General features: G+C 41.4%; 1 protein-coding gene and 1 pseudogene across 1 annotated transcript; one reads left to right on the forward strand and one right to left on the reverse strand.

The window, feature by feature from the left end:
- The first annotated feature begins 1,676 nt into the window (after positions 1-1,676).
- Positions 1,677-4,939, forward strand: LOC137281302 (uncharacterized). The gene is made up of 3 exons (XM_067812473.1): positions 1,677-1,770; positions 3,495-4,243; positions 4,711-4,939. The coding sequence occupies exons 2-3, from the start codon at positions 3,514-3,516 to the stop codon at positions 4,794-4,796; spliced, it is 816 nt and encodes a 271-aa protein (XP_067668574.1). The 5' UTR covers positions 1,677-1,770; positions 3,495-3,513; the 3' UTR covers positions 4,797-4,939.
- Positions 4,940-5,418: 479 nt separating this feature from the next.
- LOC137280781 (uncharacterized) lies at positions 5,419-18,141 on the reverse strand (annotated as a pseudogene).
- Between the last annotated feature and the right edge of the window lie 6,667 nt (positions 18,142-24,808).

A 24,808-nucleotide genomic window follows, 5' to 3' on the forward strand; every position in this document is an offset into this window, starting at 1 on the left:
GGATGTCAGTGTGAAAACGCCCTACACTCTTTATTCATTTGGGATAACTATATTCAGATGTGAACTAATATCTATTTCAGATGTGAACTAATGTGTATTGTTATACTTAGGATTATAACGGACGGACACACGGAACTTAGGCACTGTGAAAACCAGAAAATAGTACTAGTTGAATCCGTCCACGGTTTTATCATCAAGACACAACGCTTTTAATTGACACCGAAAAATGCTGAACTTAACTTAACTTAACTTAAAGAAGATTGTTGGAAAGGCCAACCCCAACGTTTTCGAGATGACAAATTTTCGTTGGAGGAGCCACAAATTAATAAACTTAACATGCTGTAATATAGTGCCGACCAGACACCACTCCCAAAGAAAAAGAAGTATCAAGATCTCCAGAGAGAATTGTTCACTCTGGAAAACAGACTTACGGTTGACGTATGTTGTATTGCTTAAAGGTGGTATCTCATTGAATTAAATCTGCTTAAAATTATGCAATATGTGTAAGATGAATTGTGACTCTATAGTGATATTAATACAGTGATTACTTAACAGTCAGAACTCAATTGTACATACAACAGAATATATATTCTTCTTGGTAGTAACTGGTGCAATATTTGATATATTGATATGTCGTATGATATGTTTTCAACTTGAGATTAATAGTGGTAACGCCAAATACAAGTAAATTATATCATGAAATGTCACATATCAGTTTAGAGCTATTTCATTTCTTTTCCACTTCAGTTTTCCTTTCCCACCTTATGCCTGTAAAATATAGAATGGCCTTTGTTTGACTCGCAGGTAATGTCCCCCATGCTCACTCCAATGTTTTCAGAATTCCACTTCGTGGGAATTAACCCTTCCAAAAGCGATCGGAACTTCCATTGCAAATACAGTAATCTCATCTCCAGTATGTGACAGTTCACATAAGATGTCTTTGTCCAACCAGGAAGCGACCTGTGAAGGTCCCGGTATAGAATAGGTAAAAGGCGACTATGCTTGTCGTAAATCGTAAGAGGCGACTAACAGGATCGGGTGGTCAGGCTTGCTGACTTGGTTGGCACATGTCATTGGTTCCCAATCGATGCTCATGTCACTGGATTAGCTGGTCCAGACTCAATTATTTAGAGGTCGCCACCATATAGGTGAAATATTGCTGAGTGCGGCGTAGAACTAAACTCACTCACTCACTCACTCACACCATGAAGCATTAAATATTATTTAATATTATTCCGGCAAACATAACTTCTTGCTTGCTACAGCTGTATTCATTGGTAATTTGGAATTGCTAAAATGCAAAGAAATCAAGCATCGTAGGCAGAACGAGTTAGTGAGCTGAGTTTTACACCAGATATAGGCTTCATGACGAGCGAATCCTTTAACCACCAGGTTAACGGCCGCTCCCATATGCTGCGAGTTATTTTGAATATTAAGACTTAGTGTATATTGTTGAGCGTATTTCCCCATAGCAACAAATTCAGCCTGAATAAAGGGAGCAAGGAGTTAGCCATGTGAATCCAACACTTTTTATCTGATGGGTGAATCCCCTTTTCAATCTCATATTTTCATGTCCCCAACTTCCTCTCATGTATTGGTGCTGCACTCAGAGGAAATTTTCCACAGAGACCTTCCTTGTTGATGGGGTATAAAGGGGATAGTTTGGCGTTAGGTACATTCTCGTCACGGACCTGGGCTCAAGACTCACGCTACCCTACATCAAGTTGTACAGACAGCTGAGCGAAAACGGACGGGGTAGGCCGCCTCCTGGTATGCATTGTTTTGTTTGTTTGTTTGTTTGCCAACACATTCAGATATATTCCGACTTGCTGAAGTCGTGAGTGAGTGTGGTTTATACGCCGCTCTTAGCAATATTTCAGCAATAATCGCGGCGGGGGAAAACCAGAAGTTGGCTTCGCATATTGTACCCATGCGGGGAACTGAACGCAGGTCTTAGTCGTGACGAGTCAGTGCTTTAACCACTAGGCTACCCCACTGCACCGCCATTAAACCATAAAGTCTAGTGACGGATGTTATGAACACCATTCCAATCTGTATATCAACAGTAATGCCATAATATTTGCAGGACTTTATTTCTTACTGATGAAGATTAGATACTCGAGGAGGTAGTTATATTTATTTTTGACTACGTTTAAATTACTAAGTAAATTGGCACAATATTTGTCTGAATACTTTTCTTTACAGGGGGGATTTTACATTCTGTTTGCAAAACAAAAGCCTATCCAAATGAAAACGATATTTTCATATTGCTCAATATCATATATGATGATACCATACATGTTTAGCGTAGTCAAATGTCGTGACAGTGCCCGTGGTGCGGGGATAGTATTCAATGTTTTTCCACTGAAGACAAATCATTTGCTGATGGGACCCGTGAAGGTCTGGGTAAGAATAGTGTCCTTCAATGACCCATGGTTCTCGTAAGAGGCGACTAACGGGATCAAATGGTCAGGTTCATTGACCTGGTTGACACGTCATCGGTTCCCAATTGCGCAGATCGATGCTGATGCTGTTGATCACTGGATTGCTTGGCCTATACTCGGGGGGTGGGGGGTGGTAGCTGGGTGGTTAAAGGGTTTCTTCGTCACGAACATATTAATAATGCCAGCTGTAAGTCTGTACACTAGGGTACTGTTTATGGTGTCCCTGCTCGAGTATTGCTACACTTGGTGTTAATGGCTTACGATCTACCCTACAGCGCACGTCAGCAACAGGGCATAGTCCGTCTGGCCCCAAAGCGGTCAGACGAATTGCAGTCTAACTCGAAAACTAATAAACATAAAATACTTAATGAAAACATCATACCAAGTACGTGAGGTTTTTGCAGCATTTGTGTCCTAAAACATACAAGCGTTTTCTTAGCAATCTATCATTACAATATTGACAAAGTTTGCTATTTGTTACAAGGAAGGAGTGCAGAGAATGGAACAGCCAGGTGTGCGAAACAGGATGGAGATGGTACAGCAAGGGTTAATGAATATAACACCTGGGTGTCCCTTTCTAAGTTTAGTAGTTTTCGAGATAGACTGCATTTTATCTGTCCGCTTTTCAGCTAAATGAGTTATAGCACGTGTCTCGCTGAGCTATGAAAATATATAACATATATTTAGTTCTATATACATGTAAATGAATCACAGAAAACCTGGGAAGAGTCCAGGCTTCGTGTATACTGCCTACCGTTACCATTTGCATACAAATATACATATGTGTCCTGGATGAAAATCCGGTTCTTGTAGCTGCTAAGACCAGCAATATATAACAACTATCTGTCAATGAGCCATCTTCGACTCGCCAAGTTTACTGTCTGTTCTGTCTCGGCTAGATATCTTCTGAGAAGCTCCTTTCGACATTTCAGTTTGTTTGGGACGGACGTCCAGGGATGCATTCTAATCTGTACGTTCCACAGAAGTATGATCTTGTAGTTGTTTGATCGGAATAATATTTAAATGTATGCTATTTCAACGTTATTTCAGCCCACCGGTTACTCCGACGATGGCACTCACAAGCATGCTGATTTGCTTCCTCTTGATGCTCATTTTGACCTTGACCTTGACCATGGAATCAGGGCCGTCATCAGCACGTGATGGGGACTCACACGGAGGGGACACCTATATGGAAGATCAAGTACTTCGGAGAATGAAAAGAGCACGTTTTGGAATGAGAACACCCAGTTTTCATTTTAAACCAATCGAGGTCAAGCCACCGCGTAAACTGACTATCGACGAATCGCCGAGACTCAGGACAGATTCTGACAGTGATGATGTGCGGAGTCACAGACACAGTCACAGTCACGACTCGCGACGACAGAATGATGCCAACACTGACATCGACGACGCCAACGACCCACATAACGACAAACCAATGTACAGAGAGACAAGGGAGCAGGTAGATGGATTTACCGCCAAGATTAATCACCCGAAAAAGCACGTGTTTAGGCAGAAGTTCCGAGAGGCGATGAAGAGAGCTTACGAGGGATCCGCATCTGCTCGCAATAAACTCAAGAAAACTGCTAAACTTCTTTTGGAGTATGGTCCAGACTTCTTTGATCTTGGGAGCTCCATCATGGAGATGGTCATGGTGGCAGAAGAGTTGCAGGCGTCACTCCAGCCGCAGGCGGAACCCACACACAGCACTGCACGGGACCAGTATGAAGCAGTCGACAGCGCGGCAGACGACAATCTGGTTCTCCTTTTACAGGCGATGCTGCAGCAGCATAGTTCAGGTATTAAGTTGGAAAAATAGTCCACTGCATGACCATTAGTGAATTAATTTGAACTAGGACAACCTCAAACTCTAAAAAATATATTCACAGGGTGTAGGAATATGCGGAATCAAACGGGATGTGCTTATAGATACAGGATTCACTAGCTTGTTTGAATGTGTGAATGTATTGTCTAGCTCAATGTGTCCTATGTTTAAATGATAGTTCTTTATACGAACTCCAGTGAAACGTGCATTTGTGTTTGTTGCTAATACCGGTATCGCCAACAATGTTTCAGGTATATAACGGTAGCGTGAACGCTCTTCAGTCAGTCATACATAACCCATAAACAAGAACAGAATCTGCTATCTGCTTATTTGATGATGCCCCATTAGAGAGATTAGTCATTATAATTACCCCATCACCGCTGCAGGATCGTGCATACCTTCTTTAACCTATTTCAGTGTAATACTGTTTGACTGATTCAGGTTCAGGATCGGATCTCCATGGCAACGGAATCTTCCCTGGAAACGTTGTCGTAATTGTTGCAGTGCACGCCCTGGTTTACCTGTAGAAACACTCACCCGTACTTATTTGAAATGTGAGTTCAGAAGTGAAAAATTCAAACTTTCTATGTGTCAATTCGTGACAAAATAATATGTTCTTGAGCAGTATAGAAAGAAATATTATCTGCTTGAATAAAATTATATTTTGAAATTTCTCCATGTCTGTTCTATTAAGACTTACAATGATAACAATTCCACACAACCAATGAGAACTCTTGCCTGCATCAAGTCTGTGAGAACAATTGGCTCTGTAAGAAAAATTGCAAGAGTTGTGTCCCCTAGGATTGCCAGGAACCCGAAATCGTGGGATCTCATGCCATTACAGCACCTAATAATCTGACACGTTCTGATAAGATGTGAAAAGGTGCTTACTCAATTCTAGATTTGTTTAGATATTCATTGCTCTGTTATGAATCTGAGAAGTCCAGTAACAGATTCCTGGGCCATCTGAGAGTATGTGGAGAGTGTGAGTGAGTGCGTGAGTGCGTGAGTGCGTGAGTGAGTCTTACGCCACTTTTAGCAATATTCACGCAGTATGACGGCGGAGGACACCAGGAATGGGCTTCATACATTGTGTCCATTAGGAGAATCGAACCTGGGTCTTGAACACCGAGATACAACTGAAAGATGTCATTCACCATTGCGTTGTCTCCACACCTGCTGATTTCGCTGATTGTGTATCAGGTACACTGAGACATTGGGTATTCCCATACTGGTTTGACTGATCCAGATACAAGCCGTGAGAGGGATGGAGTTCTGGCAGTAAAACAACACTCATTCATTTTGGGAATTTGCATTGCCATTACTTTTGTTCTAAACACAATTCGCCCCTAAGTGAATAGTAAAGTGTGTTAGTGTGTGAGTGAGTGTGCGAGAGGGTTAGTGAGTGTGTGTGAGAGAGGGTGAGTGAGTGAGTGTGTGAGTGTGTAAGTGAGTGTGTGAGAGGGTGACTGAGTGAGTGTATGAGAAGGTGGGTGTGTGAGTGAGTGGGTGTGAGTGAGAGTGAGTGAGTGACAAAGAGGGTGAGTGAGTTTGTGAGAGAGTAGGTGAGTGAGTGAGTGGGTGTCTGAGAGGGTGAGTGACTGTGTGAGAGGGTGAGTGAGTGAGTGTCAGATCGTGGTGCATGGTTGTTTGTTTGTACACGTGCGTTGGTACATTGTGTTTTACGCTTTAACAATATTTGTAATTATTATCGTTACTGCTGGCAAAATAAACGCTCAACACATTGTACCATTTGGTAAATGTTTTATCAAATGGTTACCCCAGCATTCCTTCCCCTAAAGAAAGAACAAAATGCATCCCTACTCTGGCACATGATTGTGCCAAATGGGAACCATTCTGCTAAAAATGGTAGACGCTATCTTGAATTATTAAACAGTCACCTGGCTATTATGTTACGTGTTTCGTTGTTTCGTGAAGCGAAATGGAAGTGACTGCTGGTACGTGCCGACTCATGGTTGATAGGTAGGTGCGGTTTTAGGGAGACCTTGGGACTTAATGGCCTACATGCTTCCAACACTTAACAAACTGTTATATTTTTGTTCAGCTGAATTTCGTCTTACTTACTCGTTTTAACCTCTTTAACAATCACAAGCTAATTTCATCGCCAAATGGAATTGTTTAGTTAAGCTAAAAGAAACGACAACATTTTTTTACATTAAGTTGAATATAGATGTATACACACATCGAAGCTGTACACATTTACAAGTTATCTCCCTTACTGAGAGCAGTTTGACAGCTGATACATGCTGGACCAGAACTACACAGTATTATATATAAATGTCCACTGGTTATGACTATGTCAAATGTTTTGGTATTAATTAGTGACCGAGTTTAGTTGTAGATCCCACTCAGCAATATCTGGTGATTCAACACCATGCGCATGGATCTACGCAACTGGGATAAAATGATATGTGTCGCCCAAGTCACAGTGACTGTATTCCACAGTGAGAGAAACGAACGGAATGTTTTTTTCAGTTCTGCTCAGGTAAATAGTACTACCACAAATTTCAGTAGAAGCCAAATTGTTGCCAAACAATATTCTTTTCAGAAAGCCGAAACTACCAAAAAGCAAGAACACTACTGTAACGCTACACACAACATCGTTAAGTCAGGTTCTCTCGGGTTTTCTTCCAAAGCAATGACAGAACTCTCAAGGCGATTTCTTGAGTAGGAACTATTTATTACTTACAGGAATTTTTGATTTCTACGTTGCAAGACAGCCCACGCGAGTCCCCAGGCCAGTACACCGAGGCCATGCACTGGTCCGATTGCTGAGAAGCTCCATTATGCTCTGTCCATCGCCTGGGGTGCTTTTATACCCATTCCCCAGCATCCGGATCACGTATCAGCCAGTGGTCAATAGAAGGACTAGTGTCATCCTGTCTAACACCGTTGACGTTTGATGGTGATCAACATGCGATAACAAATTGCTAATAATTATTGGCGTTACATATCAGCTAGTGTCATCCTGTCCACCACTGTCGATGATTGATCATAACCAGCATGCGATACCAAGTTGTTAACTGGAGTTGCATATCAACTAGTTTCATCCCGTCCATCACTGTCGATGACTGGTGGGATGATCCTGGCACGGATCCTTATAGTCTATGTATCGTCCGGTGAATCGTCAGTAGTTGTTCCTTTGCGTTGTGTCTTCATTGATATATTCCAGCTGGATGGTATCTACCTACATCTAGCTTTATAAGATCCGCTGTGTCTGCCCAGCATCCAGGCCCGGATACAAAGATCGTACCTTGGGATGCCGTTTCCCAGTCCTTCCGTCGTTCCTCCCGCCAGCAATGGTGCAGAGGGTAACCGCTCTCTTGGCACCATCTCTAGGTCCGGATCGGATCGGGGGTGTCTACCAAATCTGAACTTTTTGGCGAACCAGGGTCTATACACTAGACCTAGTGTAATCATGGTAACGATTATCAGTGTAACCACTATGCCGAGTTGAAGAGTATTATGAGAGCCGCATGTTTCTGGTTTCCCGTTTCAATATTCCCATCCCAGTTCCGTACGAGTGACAGTTCTTTAAAAAGGCGTTTCATAGGTATAGATCGTATATCACTATACTAATAACATCAGGTAATGTAATGCCGATTCATTCACTAACTAAAACTACCTACAACATTGACCATTACCAGAACGTGGATACAATGAGTAACTATAAAATACCATATGAAACAACCCCAAGACAACTATATACAATGATCCGTAACCCTGCCACTATGTAGCCTTATAGCAGCTCGGCTACTGCTTTAAGTAATGCTTTGACCGATTCCTTTGTTTGGGTCGGTTTCACGTTACAGTGTCATTGTCCATTTGGGAGTGATAATTCTCTACCGGGTCTTCAGGATCACTGGATTCTCTCAATCGGAAACAACACTCGTGTCCATGGGCTTTTGCTTCATGCGTTTTGCTATTTCTGCAAGTGGAATGTTGTTGTCTACATCATCTGAATCAGGTCTCCCCTGTAGGTATCTCCTAACTATAAGTTGAGATCCTGCAGTCACGTGCTTCGTGACCTACTCGACTGCAATTCTGGCAACGTGGGCAGGGTCGGAAGTGATCAACTTCCATAGGCTCAACTTGCCTGTCATGAGTTTCACTGGAACTACCCTTACCTACTCATAGAGCGAACCTAGCCCTAAGGTTCTGTTCATTTGTGGCGGCTGTCGCTGAATTGGGCGGATATTCGCGCATAACCTTCATTTTCATTGGTCATGACCCAACCCGTCTATGGAAAGTCCCACCAACCGCCGTTCAATGGCAACACCATTGTCACCATCTTGCCTAAACCCCATGTAAATATATTTGATTCATCTAATTTCCATAATTTCGGCGCAAAATCAAAGTCTAATCGATAAAGCAAATACACAACGAGATTGTCCAATTGGGCAGTTTTCCGTGTACGGTATGTGTATCGTGCCTGAATACCCTGCAACATAGTTTCCATGGTAACACATGGCTTTGTTTCTGTACTCGGCACAATGAACATTAGACATTTTATCATATACATGCAGTATGAAAACTAGACAGTCAACTCATACATTTATCGGACACATCTACTAGTGAACTTGACATCGTAAAGTAACTGAATACAAGAAGTTCCTAAATGCTGGATTCTGGGATAATTTATCCCCTGGTTAAGCCTTGTAATTTACAGGAGGAGTCGACAGATCTGAGCCTAACACAGTGTAAACTTCTAAGAGTGGCACATCCATCTCTACACACTCCATACTAGAGGAAGTGTTTCATAACAGTATATCACACACAGCTTTCAATTTAACCACATCGGGAGCCGTGATGTAATAAGCTGACATGGTAGGATTGTACATTGGACATTATGCGTGTAGATGAATTGACCGAGAGGAAAACACAAAACAAACACTCTGTGGGGAATTTAAATAATTTCAAACACAACAGGACTGATTAGAATGAAGAAACGGACAGTTCAGTAACTCATTTCTTTGTTGACACAAGAACCATTGCACGTTTAAACTAGGACATTTTATGTCCGCGTCAGTCACTTTCATTGTCTAACTGAACTGACATCAACATGTCTATTTTCACAGCTACAAATATTGTATTCCAATCCATAAGCTTTACGTGGATATCAATTTTACAGAGTGAAAATAAAATATGTCAAGATATTCATGATATGAAACACCTTTTTACTCAATAATCAACTCAGAAATGTGTGAAATGTTTCATAAAGTGATCAGTTATTACATAATAATAATCATAATATGTGTGGATGCAAAATGCTGCTAGTCCACACATGAAACCTGTCATGTAGAAAACCGACATATTTAGCTACCCTTGTTACACTGTTGTACACGACGTACAACACATGAACGGGTAACCTCTTTGTCCGCTTCTTGTCTTTAGCTTCACTAATGAGCGATTTCTTGGTGTCAGATATGAGGATCTCCTCCCCACTAAATACCTTCATGTTTACTGTGTAGTGACTTGTTGGATTGACAGTAAACACATTCAGGAGACCCCCCTTGAACTTCGCATCAACCTGTCCCAAAACAACGGACCTGTCCACATCAATAAATCCTATTCTACCCCTCCTGACATCCAACACAACGCCATAGTGAAGGGTGTCCTGTGAGCCGGGTGTGTCAGACATTGTGTTTCTGCAACACCTCCCCCACACCCCAGCGAGACACACCCTGTTACAGAGACTCCCCGGGTGTGTGTCACACCTCAGTACATTGACACACCAGGAGCGGCGCTGTAGACAAGCATACCACTTACTGTCCACCTGGTTCGTCTGTCCCTGTCCGTGTGCTGTGTGGCGGGGGGCGAGTTGACCAGCTCACCGTCTGTAGTAACATGGCAGCAGCAGGTGTTGGCTCGACCAGCGTCCAGGTGGAGTTTAGGACCTGCAAATATAGAAGTGTCATTTAATGGAGTTTAGCAACTGTATTTCCTCTAAGATGTCATTGCATTGTTTGTCCCGTTTCAGTGAATCCAAAACAGCTCACTAATTGATCGACTGCCATTTCTGTCCGTCTGTAAGCGCAACGACACCCGTGCCCTAGATAGTAATAATAACGAGATGATACTATTCATATGGGTATTTAAACTGTTTGTCAAACAATTCATTTCTACGTACATTGGTAAACAAATAAACCTTGGTTTAAGTACTCTTTCACCCAAATATGTTTGACCCACAAATGCAGTTTGTTGTGACGGTGGCCAGAAATAGACACTACTACTGCCTAAAGATGTAGATGTTTCAACATCATTTCACAATAAATCTATCACTACAGGTATTCTAGAGTCATATCACATGAAATAGGACAGAGTGAGACAGGTAGTATTCTGTTTGGCGATATTTTTACATTTATGTGTTCAACAGACAGAACGTGAACCGGTATCTTCTACGTCCGCTTCAATCACTGAACACAGTTTCATGATACCCGCTGTGTGGGGAGGGTTGTCTCGTGTCTGGAGGGGGACAGATATTTGTGAATGAACTGAGTAAATTGCTATGTTATTGTTATTAAGAAATATGAAATGCATCCATTCTGGCAACAAACCTCAATAATTACATCTGACGTATAATAATGATGGTTTGCACTATGTTGAAGCATAGTATCATGTTTGTGATCGAAGTAATGCCATCATTCTCGACTGTTTCTCATTTACTAACATTTTACGCTTCAATATATAATATAAATATATTGAATAATTGAATTTCAGGTCACTGTGAACCTATTCCATGTATGCCTGTTCATAAATGCCACAAACAAGATAGCCAAACACGGAAATTCCTGTTAAAAATGTCCCAAATAGATATAAACGTGGTTTTATCGCAGGGATCTATAAACCTATTCTTCGTGTATGATTTCCCATCCTACATTTCCACTTAAATGTTGAGCAAAATGCAGGAAGCAGAGTGCATTTCCATTGGGTACATTAGAGATGGTGGACATATTATTCACATTTTACAGAAAAACAGATTGTCCTAATAACATGGTTTTCAAGCAATGATTTAGCACTACCGGCCAGGTCAAGTCACTCCCGATGTGTTATAACGGACATCTAGAGTAATTTACTACATGTGACATTTTGTTGGTCGTCAGGTTTTCACATATTCCCAAACTCTAACCTATCCCAGGTGATGATATCTCCACGACATGAGTCACTGTTCAGTATACTGATCACTTGATTATCAGCTGCTCATTGCCTGCCTGTGTGCCTGCCTGCCTGCCTGCCTGTCTGTCTGCCTGTGCGTGCGTGCTTGCGTGCTTGCGTGCTTGCGTGCATGTATGTGTGTATGTATATCGATTGGAAGGTAGGGAGGGAGGGAGAGAGGAAGAAAGGAAGGAAGGAAGATAAATAGTGACAATCTGTTTCGTAAGGGTACTAGTAACATAGGCAAAGTATCTTATTAATACTTTAGAAACCATTTTAAACACAATATATAGTAAGTCGACTAAGCCGAAGACACATTATAGGAAACAAGACAAGTATCTGAGTTCGGCCACACCGCAGCGACCAAGGGAACTACAAGTACTTCTGCTACATGAATGCACCTGGTTTGGACAACGGCTTGGGTCACATTGGAAGACACACTATTACTGCTACCAGAAACTCCTAATTAACTCCTTCAGTTGTGGACAAGTTAATACAGAAAATGAAACATAAAAAAACCCACACTACACACATGTATGAATGAACGGTTTGGTTCTCGTGATGTCCCGAGTTAGAACTATCCCTAAAATGTTGACACAGTTCACTAATTGTTAAGAGGGAAGAGTGCAAGTGACAGCCAGGTGCTCGAGAACCACGTCCACAAGTGCTGACAAAGTCATTAATTCATTTACCTATGCTGTGCCGTCTTCATCCTTTCTCGTACACCAAGCTATCCCCTTCTCTGTACTCCTTCCTCGTAACAAATGGTGAAGTGTGTCAATGTTTTAATAATAGTCTGTTCAACAATTGTTGTTTTTTAGTTTTTATGACATCAATTCTGCAAAAAGCTCACAGGTATGCTCTAATGTTTTGATTATGATAAACGTTTAATTGAACATTTTGCTTATTAAGTTTCGAGTCAGACTGCAATTCATCGGTCCACTTTTGAACCAAACGGACTATAGCAATCACCACATAAGGAAACTGCATAAAAGAATGGAATTTACTTACAGGTGATGAATTCAAAACCTCCCTCTGAGCTGATGGTGTGAATCGTGCCTGAATTCCCTGCAACATAGTTTCCATGGTAACACAAAGCTTTGTTTCTGTACTCGGCCATCACATGTGCTCGACAGAGTAAAGTGAGTCAATGAGTTTTGATTATAGCTACTTTGAGCATTGTTGGGTTAGGATTATAAAAAATATAACACATGAAAGGAACGCAGCTCTACTCAATCAGCGGAGGTGCTGTAGTCAACATTGGCAACCCGTGTCAAAACACAAAGTTAGGAAACACGTGATCAAGTGAACGGCACATCTCATCTCGTCTTTTAAGGGGCGGTAAACTACATAAATTGATATAAATAATGTTTACAATTCTGTACCTTCTCATAGCACCCCGTACGCCAGAATGCCCAATATATTCCAAACAACAAAAAGGGTCATCTTGAGTCCCTGCTACACTGCCACATGTCACAGTTTAAACTGCATGATAACCAACAATTCAAAAGTCGCAATAATACCAATTAAAAGAAAAATAAACGGTGTAAGTGTAACATATTTATTGTAACATATTTATTGTTTCACTATAGAAAGTACGTTTTGATGTAGGTTGTGATATGTTGGAAATAGGCGGTTTAATAAACAGACGAGATACTTTTGCAGTAGTTGAGCATCTGCTACCGGACAGTGAAATTCTCCAAGGACAAATTATGAAACTTCTAAAAATGTTAGTAACTGTATCATTAACTCAGGCAAGATTTCAACCCCAAATCAACAACTCCTCATGTACGAACCTTTCAGGTATAAACCACATTCAAGTGACGCTGAAGGAACGAACGCTCTACTCATGAAATGAAAATAAACAATGAGAAAATCTCTACTTTGTATGAATTTCAAACATTAATCTAAATACCATCGTGGACAAAGAGCCAGAGCCAAACTGAATTTCTATTTCTTCAATAAAATGGACCTTACCTTGTCACTTAGGGATATTTGTATGACATTCAACTTACATCTTTAACAGCTTCAAAAACATCATGTGATATCAACGGTTCATGTTCGGTTCGCCGTGCTACTTGTTCAGGCTGGACTTCTTGTGATGTCCCCTGTAATCCTGGTGATTCAGATGGACGGGGGACAGTTCCTGCAATGTTTCAATGTTTCAACTGTACTTCACTGCATAAAGACAATAAAATCTCATTAAGTATTAGTTATCTATATTATATAATACCAACCGGTGATGCAATAATTCAACTTAAAGCAGAAATGTGATGTAGTTAATTCTGTATTTGATCTTCTTTTCACGATCTGACCCAGTTATTATGTTTTACCTGTGATACGATGGATGATGTCCCCACACTGAAACCTGAAACATGTACCTGAAACAACAACGCTTACATCATAAATGTCCGAATATAACTTCGACTTACAGAGTAGCTGTGTATATCACACCTGTATAGAATGCCATATCTCCATACTTACTATACACACCATGAATGATTTTCAGCAATAACAGCCTTTTAACTTCTTTCTCTGTTTTCATTTCATTTTCAACAGTGTATTAAGTTTGTCTATTTTACAAAAGCAATACATTACCTTCCTGATGTTTTCCCCTATTAATGTCAGCTGCATATTCAATGTCAGGAGATCTGATGAGAAAAAGTACAAATGCAGGTTAATCAGAATTTCGTCAAGCCAAGTTATATACAATACCGTTTGATGAAAGCTAGTAAACTTGTAATAAGGAGACATTGTCAAAACGATAAACAATGATATCAAGCCGTGGGAAATATAGTAACGTCATGAAGATATTAATCATCAAACAATGACGTAAGAATTGCACAACTCATTTTCTCTTCTTTTTCGACAGAGTGGAGACATTCTCTTTGCTTGTGGGAATGATTCTGGTGACACGGGATTTGGTTTCAAACACCTCAGGATGTTGTGCACATGCTAAAGATGTATTGTTTCAGAGCCTACAAGAGACTACAGAAATAATAGATTTGGAGAGATTATCACCGCAGATGGGACTTATACGATTCAACTGAAGATACCCATACGTGGAACGTGGTAATTTTTTTCAGTTTTCCGTATGTTTTATATGTATAGAGTGAACTCAAAGCAGGACCTTTGAAAGACATTTCTAAATATTAGGAAAATTGTTTTGTTTGGTACATTTTTCGAAAAGTCTACTTACCTTGCAAAGTAAGTTGTTTATCTGGTATGTCATCAACGTTGAGGCTGTAGACAAGTCCGTCAAACGTATCGATGAGTTCCTGCAGAGCTCTCTGTCCTTGAAAGGAAAGGATGATTCTGGTGTCTTGTGTGTCATCTTATGGAAGGATCCACTTCAGATTTTCATCACATTTCGTCTGCAGTACATCTGTGAGAGAAATGAGCTCCTCTCTTCTTGTAGATTCAAGTGTTCCCTGGGTGTAGTCTATCGCTGATACTATTGACGCATGAACGTCATGTAAAGTGTCAAGTTTCTCTTGAACTATTTCGCTTGGGTCTTTAAGACTCATTTGAATTTCCTTCATGAGTTGTCTTTGCCGATTAAGGAACTTTGCAGCAACAGCTTTATAAACTTTAGTTGCAACTTGCTGCAGGTGACCCCTGGCAGTTTTCACGCTGTTAGCGACATATTTCAGTTTATCTTGTTGTTTTCTCACTTGCTCCTCCAGCTGACCCTTCGCTACGTCATATGCTTGATTCAGGTCTTCCTTCTGGTGCTTGTTGTGGGCCCCATGCACACATATAAGACAGACGGCCTTCTTACACGTGTGGTCATACAGCTGCAGCTTGTTCCCAGAGTGGTCTCTGCAGTTCAGTTCCTTCAGCCACCGCTTCATAGGAATATTCTCTGCTTGGTTCATCTCGCTTACCTCGTGGTTTTGGTTTCGTCCTAAGGAGTCATGGAGTTTATGACAGTCAGAACATAGCTTGACATCACATTCGTGACAGTACATCACAGGCTTTGTATCATGATCGTCTTTGGTGTAGCTGCATTTAATATCACCATCAACGTTGACTTTGAAGGCAGCTTCACTGCATCTGACATGATCTACTGTTGTCTGCTCTATGGTGAACTCACGACCACAGGATAGACAGTGTATGCGGTTCCTTTCCGTCTGTGTAGCTTGGTGATCAAGGCAGGCTTGCAGGCGGAATGAAGGCATGGTAGAAGACGAGGCTGACTCTCATCACAACAGGACTGCGTTGAAAACTCGCACATTCCCTCCTCTAAAACTGATGGTAGAAAAGCAAGGTAAGATAATTAAATGAACCAAATATAGGGCTATGCATTCAAGGTTGTATTGATTTTAGAGATAACTGTTTTATTTGGAAAGAAAGATTGTCACTTCACCCACTGTACCTGCATGTTGGACTTGTTCTGTACTGCCCACCCTGTCTGGAGACTGTGTCCTTGGAACACCCACTAGAGCACCATGTGCCTCCTGTTCTTCTTGAAGTCTCTGTAACAACATTTAGCACTGCATCCAAACACATCCTCTCCTGATCATGTGTGATTTTTTTGTCGTTTACTTTCAGGATTTGGTCCTGATTTGGTCAATGTGTAAAATACTTCTCATGTTTTCTCCTTCACGCATGTTGTAATAGTAATCACTACACCAACATGTCATGATGTGACAGGTGTAATTATGTGACAGTCTATTTCTATTTCGTATGCACTGCAAGTGATTAATTTTGAAATAAGAACAGACGTTATCCTCACCTTTTTCACTTTCTCACACTCTGTTTTACTCTGATGTAAATCAGCATCTGCCTTAGATACTTGTGTCGTTACTGATTTGGTCAATGTGTAAAATACTTCTCATGTTTTCTCCTTCACGCATGTTGTAATAGTAATCACTACACCAACATGTCATGATGTGACAGGTGTAATTATGTGACAGTCTATTTCTATTTCGTATGCACTGCAAGTGATTAATTTTGAAATAAGAACAGACGTTATCCTCACCTTTTTCACTTTCTCACACTCTGTTTTACTCTGATGTAAATCAGCATCTGCCTTAGATATTTGTGTCGTTACTGAAAGAAGAAAATGTAGATGTAACAAATCTCGACTTTGTCACTGTGTGACTGAGTACACACGTACACGTGTACACAAAGACATCCACATAGGCAGTGTAACGTTATCATAATTCAAGGTAGAGACTATAATTCACTACATGAGATAATTGTCAGCTTACGAGCTTCAACTTCTAGACTCTCCTTTACAATCTGCGATATGTATTTAGCTCTTTCCTTTTTTATTGTTCCCATCAGCTCAGCGTTGACCTTGTCTTTGTCCTTAATTAGTACCTGAAGTCCCTCTATCTCCTGAAAACGAACGTTCATGATCAGTAAATATTTTGAAAAACTCCTTTCCTGTAGAAACGTCCAGATGGAGTAACGTATGACATTTTCTGCCTGAAATTATCCTTGATTAACTGGCCCATTAACTGTTTTATGTAGAATAACTGCCAGGGAAAGAGTTAACCTCACAGCAAGAATAGAGTTTGGAGAACAGATCAAAGCAACACAGTCCCATCCTTTCATATACAAATGTGGAGTTCAGACACGTAACACATTCACCAAATTGAGACCACTAAAATGAATGACCCTCCTAATTTGAAGTAGTAAATTCTGGATATTAGAAATGATGTGTCGACTTGCCTTGTCATGTGATAAACTAAGAAGGGTGGTCTGTATGTTCAAAACTCACGGTGTGTAGTGCTGCTATTTGTCCATCTTTCTCATCAAGTTCCTTCTTGTGTTCAGCCTCCATCGTGCCTTTGTTCACATAGACAATGCCTGGATGCCCTGAAATGTATGATGGTTATGGCGTCTCATCATGTCATCATGTCTTGGAGATTGATAGTTACAGAGGTACTGTAGCTGTCAGGAGACGTGATCATCACAAGTGGTTCATGGAGCAAGCACGTTGTTGGTGTACATTTGTTTCAGATCGGAATTTTATAATTTGGTAATGCTAATGATTGAAAATATAAGCTCAGTTTTGTCACGCTGAAAGCATTGAAAGGTTGTGTCATGGTGCGGGCTAAACAGGTGAGTGATATCGTCCTTAGATTATGACGCAGTTGACTGTATAATCCTAAAGCATTTAACCACACATGAGACAGTGCCTATCGACATTGTAAAATATATTTCCTTTACTTCTGTCTGCAATGTGCTGTTGTATTATTTTTTGAGCTGAAATGCTATTTTCAGAGGACGGTATCTTTACATTTTGCCAGTAGAGTTGCCGTAAGTCGATCATGAACAAGTCCTTGGTTTAGATATAAATATAATTTACAAATAAACATACATGTGTGTGTGAGAGTTTTGTATGTGAGAGTTGTGTGTGTGTGTGTGTGTGTCTGTTTGAGTCACACGATACCTTCACACATACAAACCTTCTTCAGTTGCAGAAGCATCAAGCCGTGACTTAATAAATGGCTGTGACGTATAAAGGACAGCGCAGAACGCCTAGTACCCTTCGACTCCCTTTTTCCTGAGCGTGTCGAGGAACACCTCGCATTTCTCTCGTCCAGAGTCTCTACACTTTTCATAGTCCTCACTTGTGAAGACACATTTCTCATACAAGACATTCAGGACAGGGTCAACCTGAAGTTCCTCCTTCAGAAACACATGATTCTTCTGCAGGATAATGGTGTGGGGCATGTCCATCCTGTGATGACGTCAGTGGTTCTCTCTGTGAAATGAAAGAGGGGCATATAACATTGTGCATAGTGCTAGGGTTATCTTCCACCTTCCCCGTCTTTGTCCTGTGAGCATGAATCATAGCTATGCCATTAAAACTTTACAGAATCGTAACCCTGAACTATTTAATGGCAGATCAACGTTTCTTGCAAACAATCTAGGCCAAGATGGGATGTTGGTACAGCTACTCAGACGAAAGATATTTCATATTTGGGATTACACTTTCTTAGTACTAGAACATGTACTTTACTAAGAAAGTGTAATCCGAAACACAACACATGTTACACTTGGCCACTTTCTAAATGGCACCGTGTAATCATAGCTTCTCACACGCTCAACAAGTATCAAATATATTCAATGGTGAAATAGAAGTGGATAAGAGACACGCAAAACAGTATGTCTGACGATTTATCTGCGAACGTTTTGTGAACTACCGCATCTGACTAGAGATTCTTTTTTACAGACCATCGTGAGGCTGTGGAGCGGGAATGCATGGTTACCGGAATGCAGTCTGACGACAATGCTTGTAAACTTTATGTGATGTGTTTGTAACATCAAATCAAGTCGAGTTATACGATACATCTGTTGACAGGGCTGTGGAGACATACTGTATTCTGACAAATAAATACTTAGCAACCGAAATCATCCTGATCGCACAACGCCGGGGAAATATATTACTGAAATCATGAAGTCATGATAGTCGCGACGAGCCAGGTTAGAACTGGTCTTCTGCAATCCACGCTTGTCTTATGAGGCAACTAACGTGATCCGGTTAGCAGAATCGCTGACTTGGTTGACACATGTCATCGTATACCAGTATTGTAGATTGATGCTCATGATGTTGACCACTGGATTGTCAGGTCCAGGGTAAACTATTAACAGATTATCGCCAAACGGATGGAATATTGCTGAGCGCGGTTTTAAACAACCATCCAACCCAACGAGTCGTGACAAGTGGTGCACATGTACGATATGTGGGCATGTGCAAGATACTGACGAATAACAGTTAACCCAGTTTAGCAGTGTATTAACAAATGAGCTTGTTTGCATACTTCCCCATTCAGGAAACCGAGGACATGTGCAGCCTGTGAGTGATTCCATACAGTTACCCTCTGTTTACATAAAATAGTTCATACCATATCCATAAACAGACGGACGACTTCCGACCAGACAACGACCTGGCCACACTGTTCACAAGGACTGTAGCATAACCAGTTAACAAAAATAAATAGCAAAAGAGGAATAGTTCAACTGGGTTGTACCTGATCTGTGCCTGTCGTGTGCTTGTAAAAATGGTCTCCGTTGAAGTGGTATACTACTGTCGACAGATGGTGTTTGTCGATCAGCCCTTCTGGTCCTGTCTACTCAGCCAGAACGAAATGTGCTTCACCGAAAGGCAAAAAACAATTCACGTGAGTGCGAACGTTGCATCCCATTGCTGGGAAATCAATCGTCCACTTGCACCCAGACAGAACTTTAAGGTTACAGTTGTAGACGGCAGGAACGTTAGATAATATGTATCAATATGAAATGCAGTTGGATATTGTGAAGCCTTGTGCTTATTTTGTGCAGTTGCCATAACACGCTGGCTTTGACAGGAAATGTGTTCGTAACACCACGAGGTTCTTTCTTCTATAGTCTAATGGTTTGCCTCTAACTGGGAATTATCACTGTGTTATGTCCAGCATGCATTCACCAACAAGAAATTCCACACACCGAAACTGCTGACTGCTGTATGGTCTTTGAGAGAAGAATGAATACGCTGGACTTGTTGCTGTTTAGAAAAGATATTATGATCGATTATATCACACCGTGTAAGACTTGTGAGGAGAGAAACTGACATGGTTCGTCCCACAATATAATGCCAATCCCATAGCCTGAATGACATAACTACCACAATGAAATACTTGGCAAGTACGTTCACACAGAAAGAGTTGAGTCAGACAGCTGAATACATCTTTAAACAAGAGACTACTGCAAGTACACCCAGCTCTTAAATGATACAATGTGGTTAAATATTATTACATGTAATAGGCCATGAACCATTCCCGAGACAGTTTCTTGGATGAATGGATTAATTTGCAGTCAAATGACCTTCCTAAGCTTGAAAAGAAAATTTATTGTGTCAGATATGATGTTCAAGATGTGCGTACGTGCCAGTTAAGGCATTGTGCCAACAATATCTGCAACTTGCTGTTTGCATGCTCATCAAGGACCATATTTTTCAAGGAACTAATATTTTATGACTTTTTATACAATCAGTGGACTGGGGGTGTGTAGGCTGGAGATAGAGTCGGATATGGTGGGGGGTCGTGGTTCAAGGGTAGGTAGGAGTATCATCACGGGCCACACAACGGTAGACGGGATGACAGCAAACGTAGTCCTCTAGTGTTAACATGCCTAGGTCTGGCTCGCTCATGACACATACCTTGCTGTGGAAGTTGCGTGTGACACCGTTCATAATTACATGATCACAACTACGAGTGGTACTGCTCCCTGCTGAAGTCCATCTCAGTTGTTAACAGTATCACGATTCTGTCTCATTTTCGACATTAGTAAGAGAACAGTGTCAGGTCTCCACTGACACCCGACTAGGGGATTCGTGTAGTAGATGTTAAACATCCCCCAATTAAACAGTGTGAACATCATTCACCTCCCGAGAAGATGCGTAACTCCAAAAATATCTGAAGTCAGTCGAATCTTAAGACGTCTTTAATCGCAGAATATGTGGTCTCTTATTTGAGGCCAGGTTTGTCTAAATTGCTAACAGACGAGGAGAAGATGTAAATCCAGCTAAGGTGCAAGCAGGAAGCAACAACACTGTACCCATGACCCCAAGTATTGTGATCTACCTTCAGTTTTTTGGCCCTATCGATCTATTACCTGTTTTTACATTGTTTTGTCGTCTACAGTTAAATGATTTTAGTTCAGGTTCTAGATTTACATCTTTCTGTGATATCTTATGTGTGTTTACTGTCCTTCATTAACAAGTTTTACTTTTCGAAATAGTTTCACCTTTATTGTATGAACTGTTTTGGTTCAGAATATGACAGAACTATTGCTGTGACGTGACGTTAAGTATCAGCTCTCTGACTCACGTAGTAAAAGCCATCCAGTGTCATCTTTCGCGATAGTATAGTACTACTGAGAATGACATGAGGTTGGTCCTACTTAGGCGCCATAACTACACACAGACGCGCTCACGCACTCACCTCCACACGCACGCACATAAGCAAGCGGTCACACAAAACTGTATCAGTCAACGTATCGCTGATCTGGAAAATACACCTCTACAGAATGATTCATTTCAATATGTATAAGTGCACCTCCCGAAAGTGCAGCGACTAAAGCTTTGCTTTGTGTTGAAATCTGTTGGCAAAAGTTTGTAGCCATGCCGAGAAACACAGTTGCAATTGTAAAGAGCGACAAGGTAGGTTGAGGTTAAGGCTGTGTTGGCAGTGACAACTCGTTGTCGTGTTGTCGCCAGTCTGCCAGGGATTCTAAGACATTGCGAACCTGGCATCATGTTTTCTGCATGATGGAGCAGTTTGCGAGCTGGCTCAAGTGCCAGGCTAGTGAGGTTAAGGTGTCGAGATCGACCCCACCTATGGCCAGGTGTAAAGACCTTGGAGTCAACTTTGTGTGCAGACTCTTTCCGTGTTGCAACAACCCTTAGTGTACAGTACACAAACCTGTGCACTTAAAAGATTCCATGAATCAGTTGGTATACGTCCAGTTGGTAGCCACATGAATACGTGCAAACACAGAGTTGCGCGTACAGCAACGTGCAGTAACCTAGGACAAAATACTGCGAGTGAGTGTTCTGTGAATAGATACTTCAGTAGGATGAGACAGCTACAAATAACTCGGTGCGGCTAGAAGCAGCAAGAGTTATGTACTCCTCAGGGAGCTGAGACTGATAAGATCGAGGGAAATATATGCCTTTTGCTAGCACTAGTTGCCTGGATATAGTAATGTTATAATTTTCTGTTCCAAAAAGTTAATGATAACGTGTACAGGATGAATATGTGTATATGTACCCAACGTGAGATTCTCTTGAGCCAGTAACCCGTTTATTACAACACAGAACAGATTTGTATATGTCTTGAAGGAAGAACAAAAGAGCCATCACTTTGTGCACGAAAGGAAACAACAATCTACAAATGCTATGTACAACTTGTGCCTTCTTTTTGATAATGCTTTTTGGAGCAGTGCATACAAAGTAAAAATGTGATCCGTAGTGGAATATCCCTTTCTAAATCCTGCCTGTGATTCAGGAATTTTTTCCCGCATATTCGCCCAGTATGACAGTCTGTTGTTCAGTATTAAAGTAAACACTTTCCCCAAGATACTCATTAATGATATACCCCGATAATTGTCTGGATCGTTTCTGTCCCCCTTTTTATGAAGTGGAATTATTATAGAGCTTGACCAAGTGCGGGGAAACATTTCATTTTCAAACAGTTTATTGAAGTATTTCGCAAGGAACGGCATAATTTCAAATTTAGAACGTTTTATCATTTCTATTATGATATCACCGGGTACTGCAGCTTTCCCATTTCTAAGATGATTGATCGCTTCTAATATTTCCTCTTCAGCAATAGGACTGTCAAATAGAAGTTGCTCTACTTGCTCTATTTTTGGAATCTGCAGTATTAATTACCTCGTCGAATGTTGAGTCAAATATCTCTCCGCTTGAATATACATTTTTGAAATGGTTTAACCACTGAGTTTTAGTTATGTTGTTTCTCGACGTATTTCTATTTTGTAAATGACGGATATTTTTCCAAAAGCAGATGGACTACTTACTGATTTTTCTAACCTTTCTGGTCTGCGTATTCTCGTAGCGGATGTATATTTTCGGCAGCAAGTTTTATATTTATTTCTATGTTCACAGTATTTCCTTCTATCATGATTGCTTCGAGCCACTCTGAATCTACGAAGATGTTTACGAGCGTTGCGTCGCGCATTTCCACAATGTGCGTCTAGCATGTTTGTTCGGTGTTTGCGTTTGCACAATTGTAAACGTGGTATCAGCGGCCACACTCGGTCATACACGAATGCTGGTATGATGCGGCATGTGTTGAAAAATCGTGGTGGGATGTAGGGTAGCAGGATGTGGCATGGCATGACAAGGCACGCCATGGCATGGTATCGTAAGATATAGGCATGGTATGGTGGGATGTGGAATGGTGGGCTATAGGATGTCAAAGTGAAATTTGGCATGGCATGGCTTCGTGTGCCATGGCATGGTGGGATATTGCATGGCATTTTGAGATGTGGCATGTCATGGCGGCACGTGGCATGGCATGGTGGAATATGGCATGGTGGGATGTGGCGAGGTGGGTCTGGCATTCTGGATCTAGCATGGTGGGTCTGGCATGGTGGGATGTGGCATAGTGGGTCTGGCATAGTGGGATTTTGCATGGTGGGTCTGACATGGTGGGATGTGGCATAGTGGGATGTTGCATGGTGGGTCTGGCATGGTGGAATGTGGCGAGGTGGGTCTCGCATGGTGGATCTGGCATGATGGGTCTGACATGGTGGAATATGGCATGGTGGGATGTGGCATGGTGGGTCTGGCATGGTGGGTCTGACGTGTGGGATGTGGCATGGCATAGTTTGATGGCGCATGGTGACATAAGAGGATGTGGTCTGGCATGGCAGGATGTGGTATGAGAGGAAGTGGCGGGTCGTAATATAACATGGTGGGATGTGCCATATCATATATTTTTGCCCCATCAGTTTGGATGGGGAACTGTGGGTGGACGTTGGTGGTGGAAAGGTGAGGTGTAATATATGCCACGAAGGCCGGGATACGTGTGACCACCAGCCCTGGCTTTAATGCGCAGGAGCGTGCGGACTTCCTCTTTGCCGCGACATGTACGTGGATTCTTACTACCTGGTACCCCTGAAGTACGGCTAACCGCCTATATATTCATGATAGCTTCGCGCTTCGTATTTGTTTGAACCTAGGTGACACAGTTCACGGAAGGCACTGTACTCAAAACATGCTGTACTTGACAGACACTGTACAGAAGACATTGTACACTAGATAATGTACTCAAAACATGCAGTACTTAGGTGACACACTTCACTCAAGGCACTGTACTCAAAACATGTCGTACTTGACAGACACTGTACAGAAGACATTGTACACTAGATAATGTACTCAAAACATGCAGTACCTAGGTGACACAGTTCACGAAAGACACTGTACTCAAAACATGTACTTGATAGACACTGTACAGAAGACATTGTACACAAGATAATGTACTCAAAACATGCAGTACTTAGGTGACACACTTCACTCAAGACACTGCACTCAAAACATGCTGTACTTAGGTGACACACTTTAATGAAAGCACTGTACTCAAAACATGTCGTACTTGACAGACACTGTACAGAAGACATTGTACACAAGATAATGTACTCAAAACATGCAGTACTTAGGTGACACACTTCACTCAAGGCACTGTACTCAAAACATGTCGTACTTGACAGACACTGTACAGAAGACATTGTACACTAGATAATGTACTCAAAACATGCAGTACTTAGGTGACACACTTCACTCAAGACACTGCACTCAAAACATGCTGTACTTAGGTGACACACTTTAATGAAAGCACTG

Source organism: Haliotis asinina, chromosome 4 (assembly GCF_037392515.1).
Source record: "Haliotis asinina isolate JCU_RB_2024 chromosome 4, JCU_Hal_asi_v2, whole genome shotgun sequence".
Classification (NCBI taxonomy): Eukaryota; Metazoa; Mollusca; class Gastropoda; order Lepetellida; family Haliotidae; genus Haliotis; species Haliotis asinina.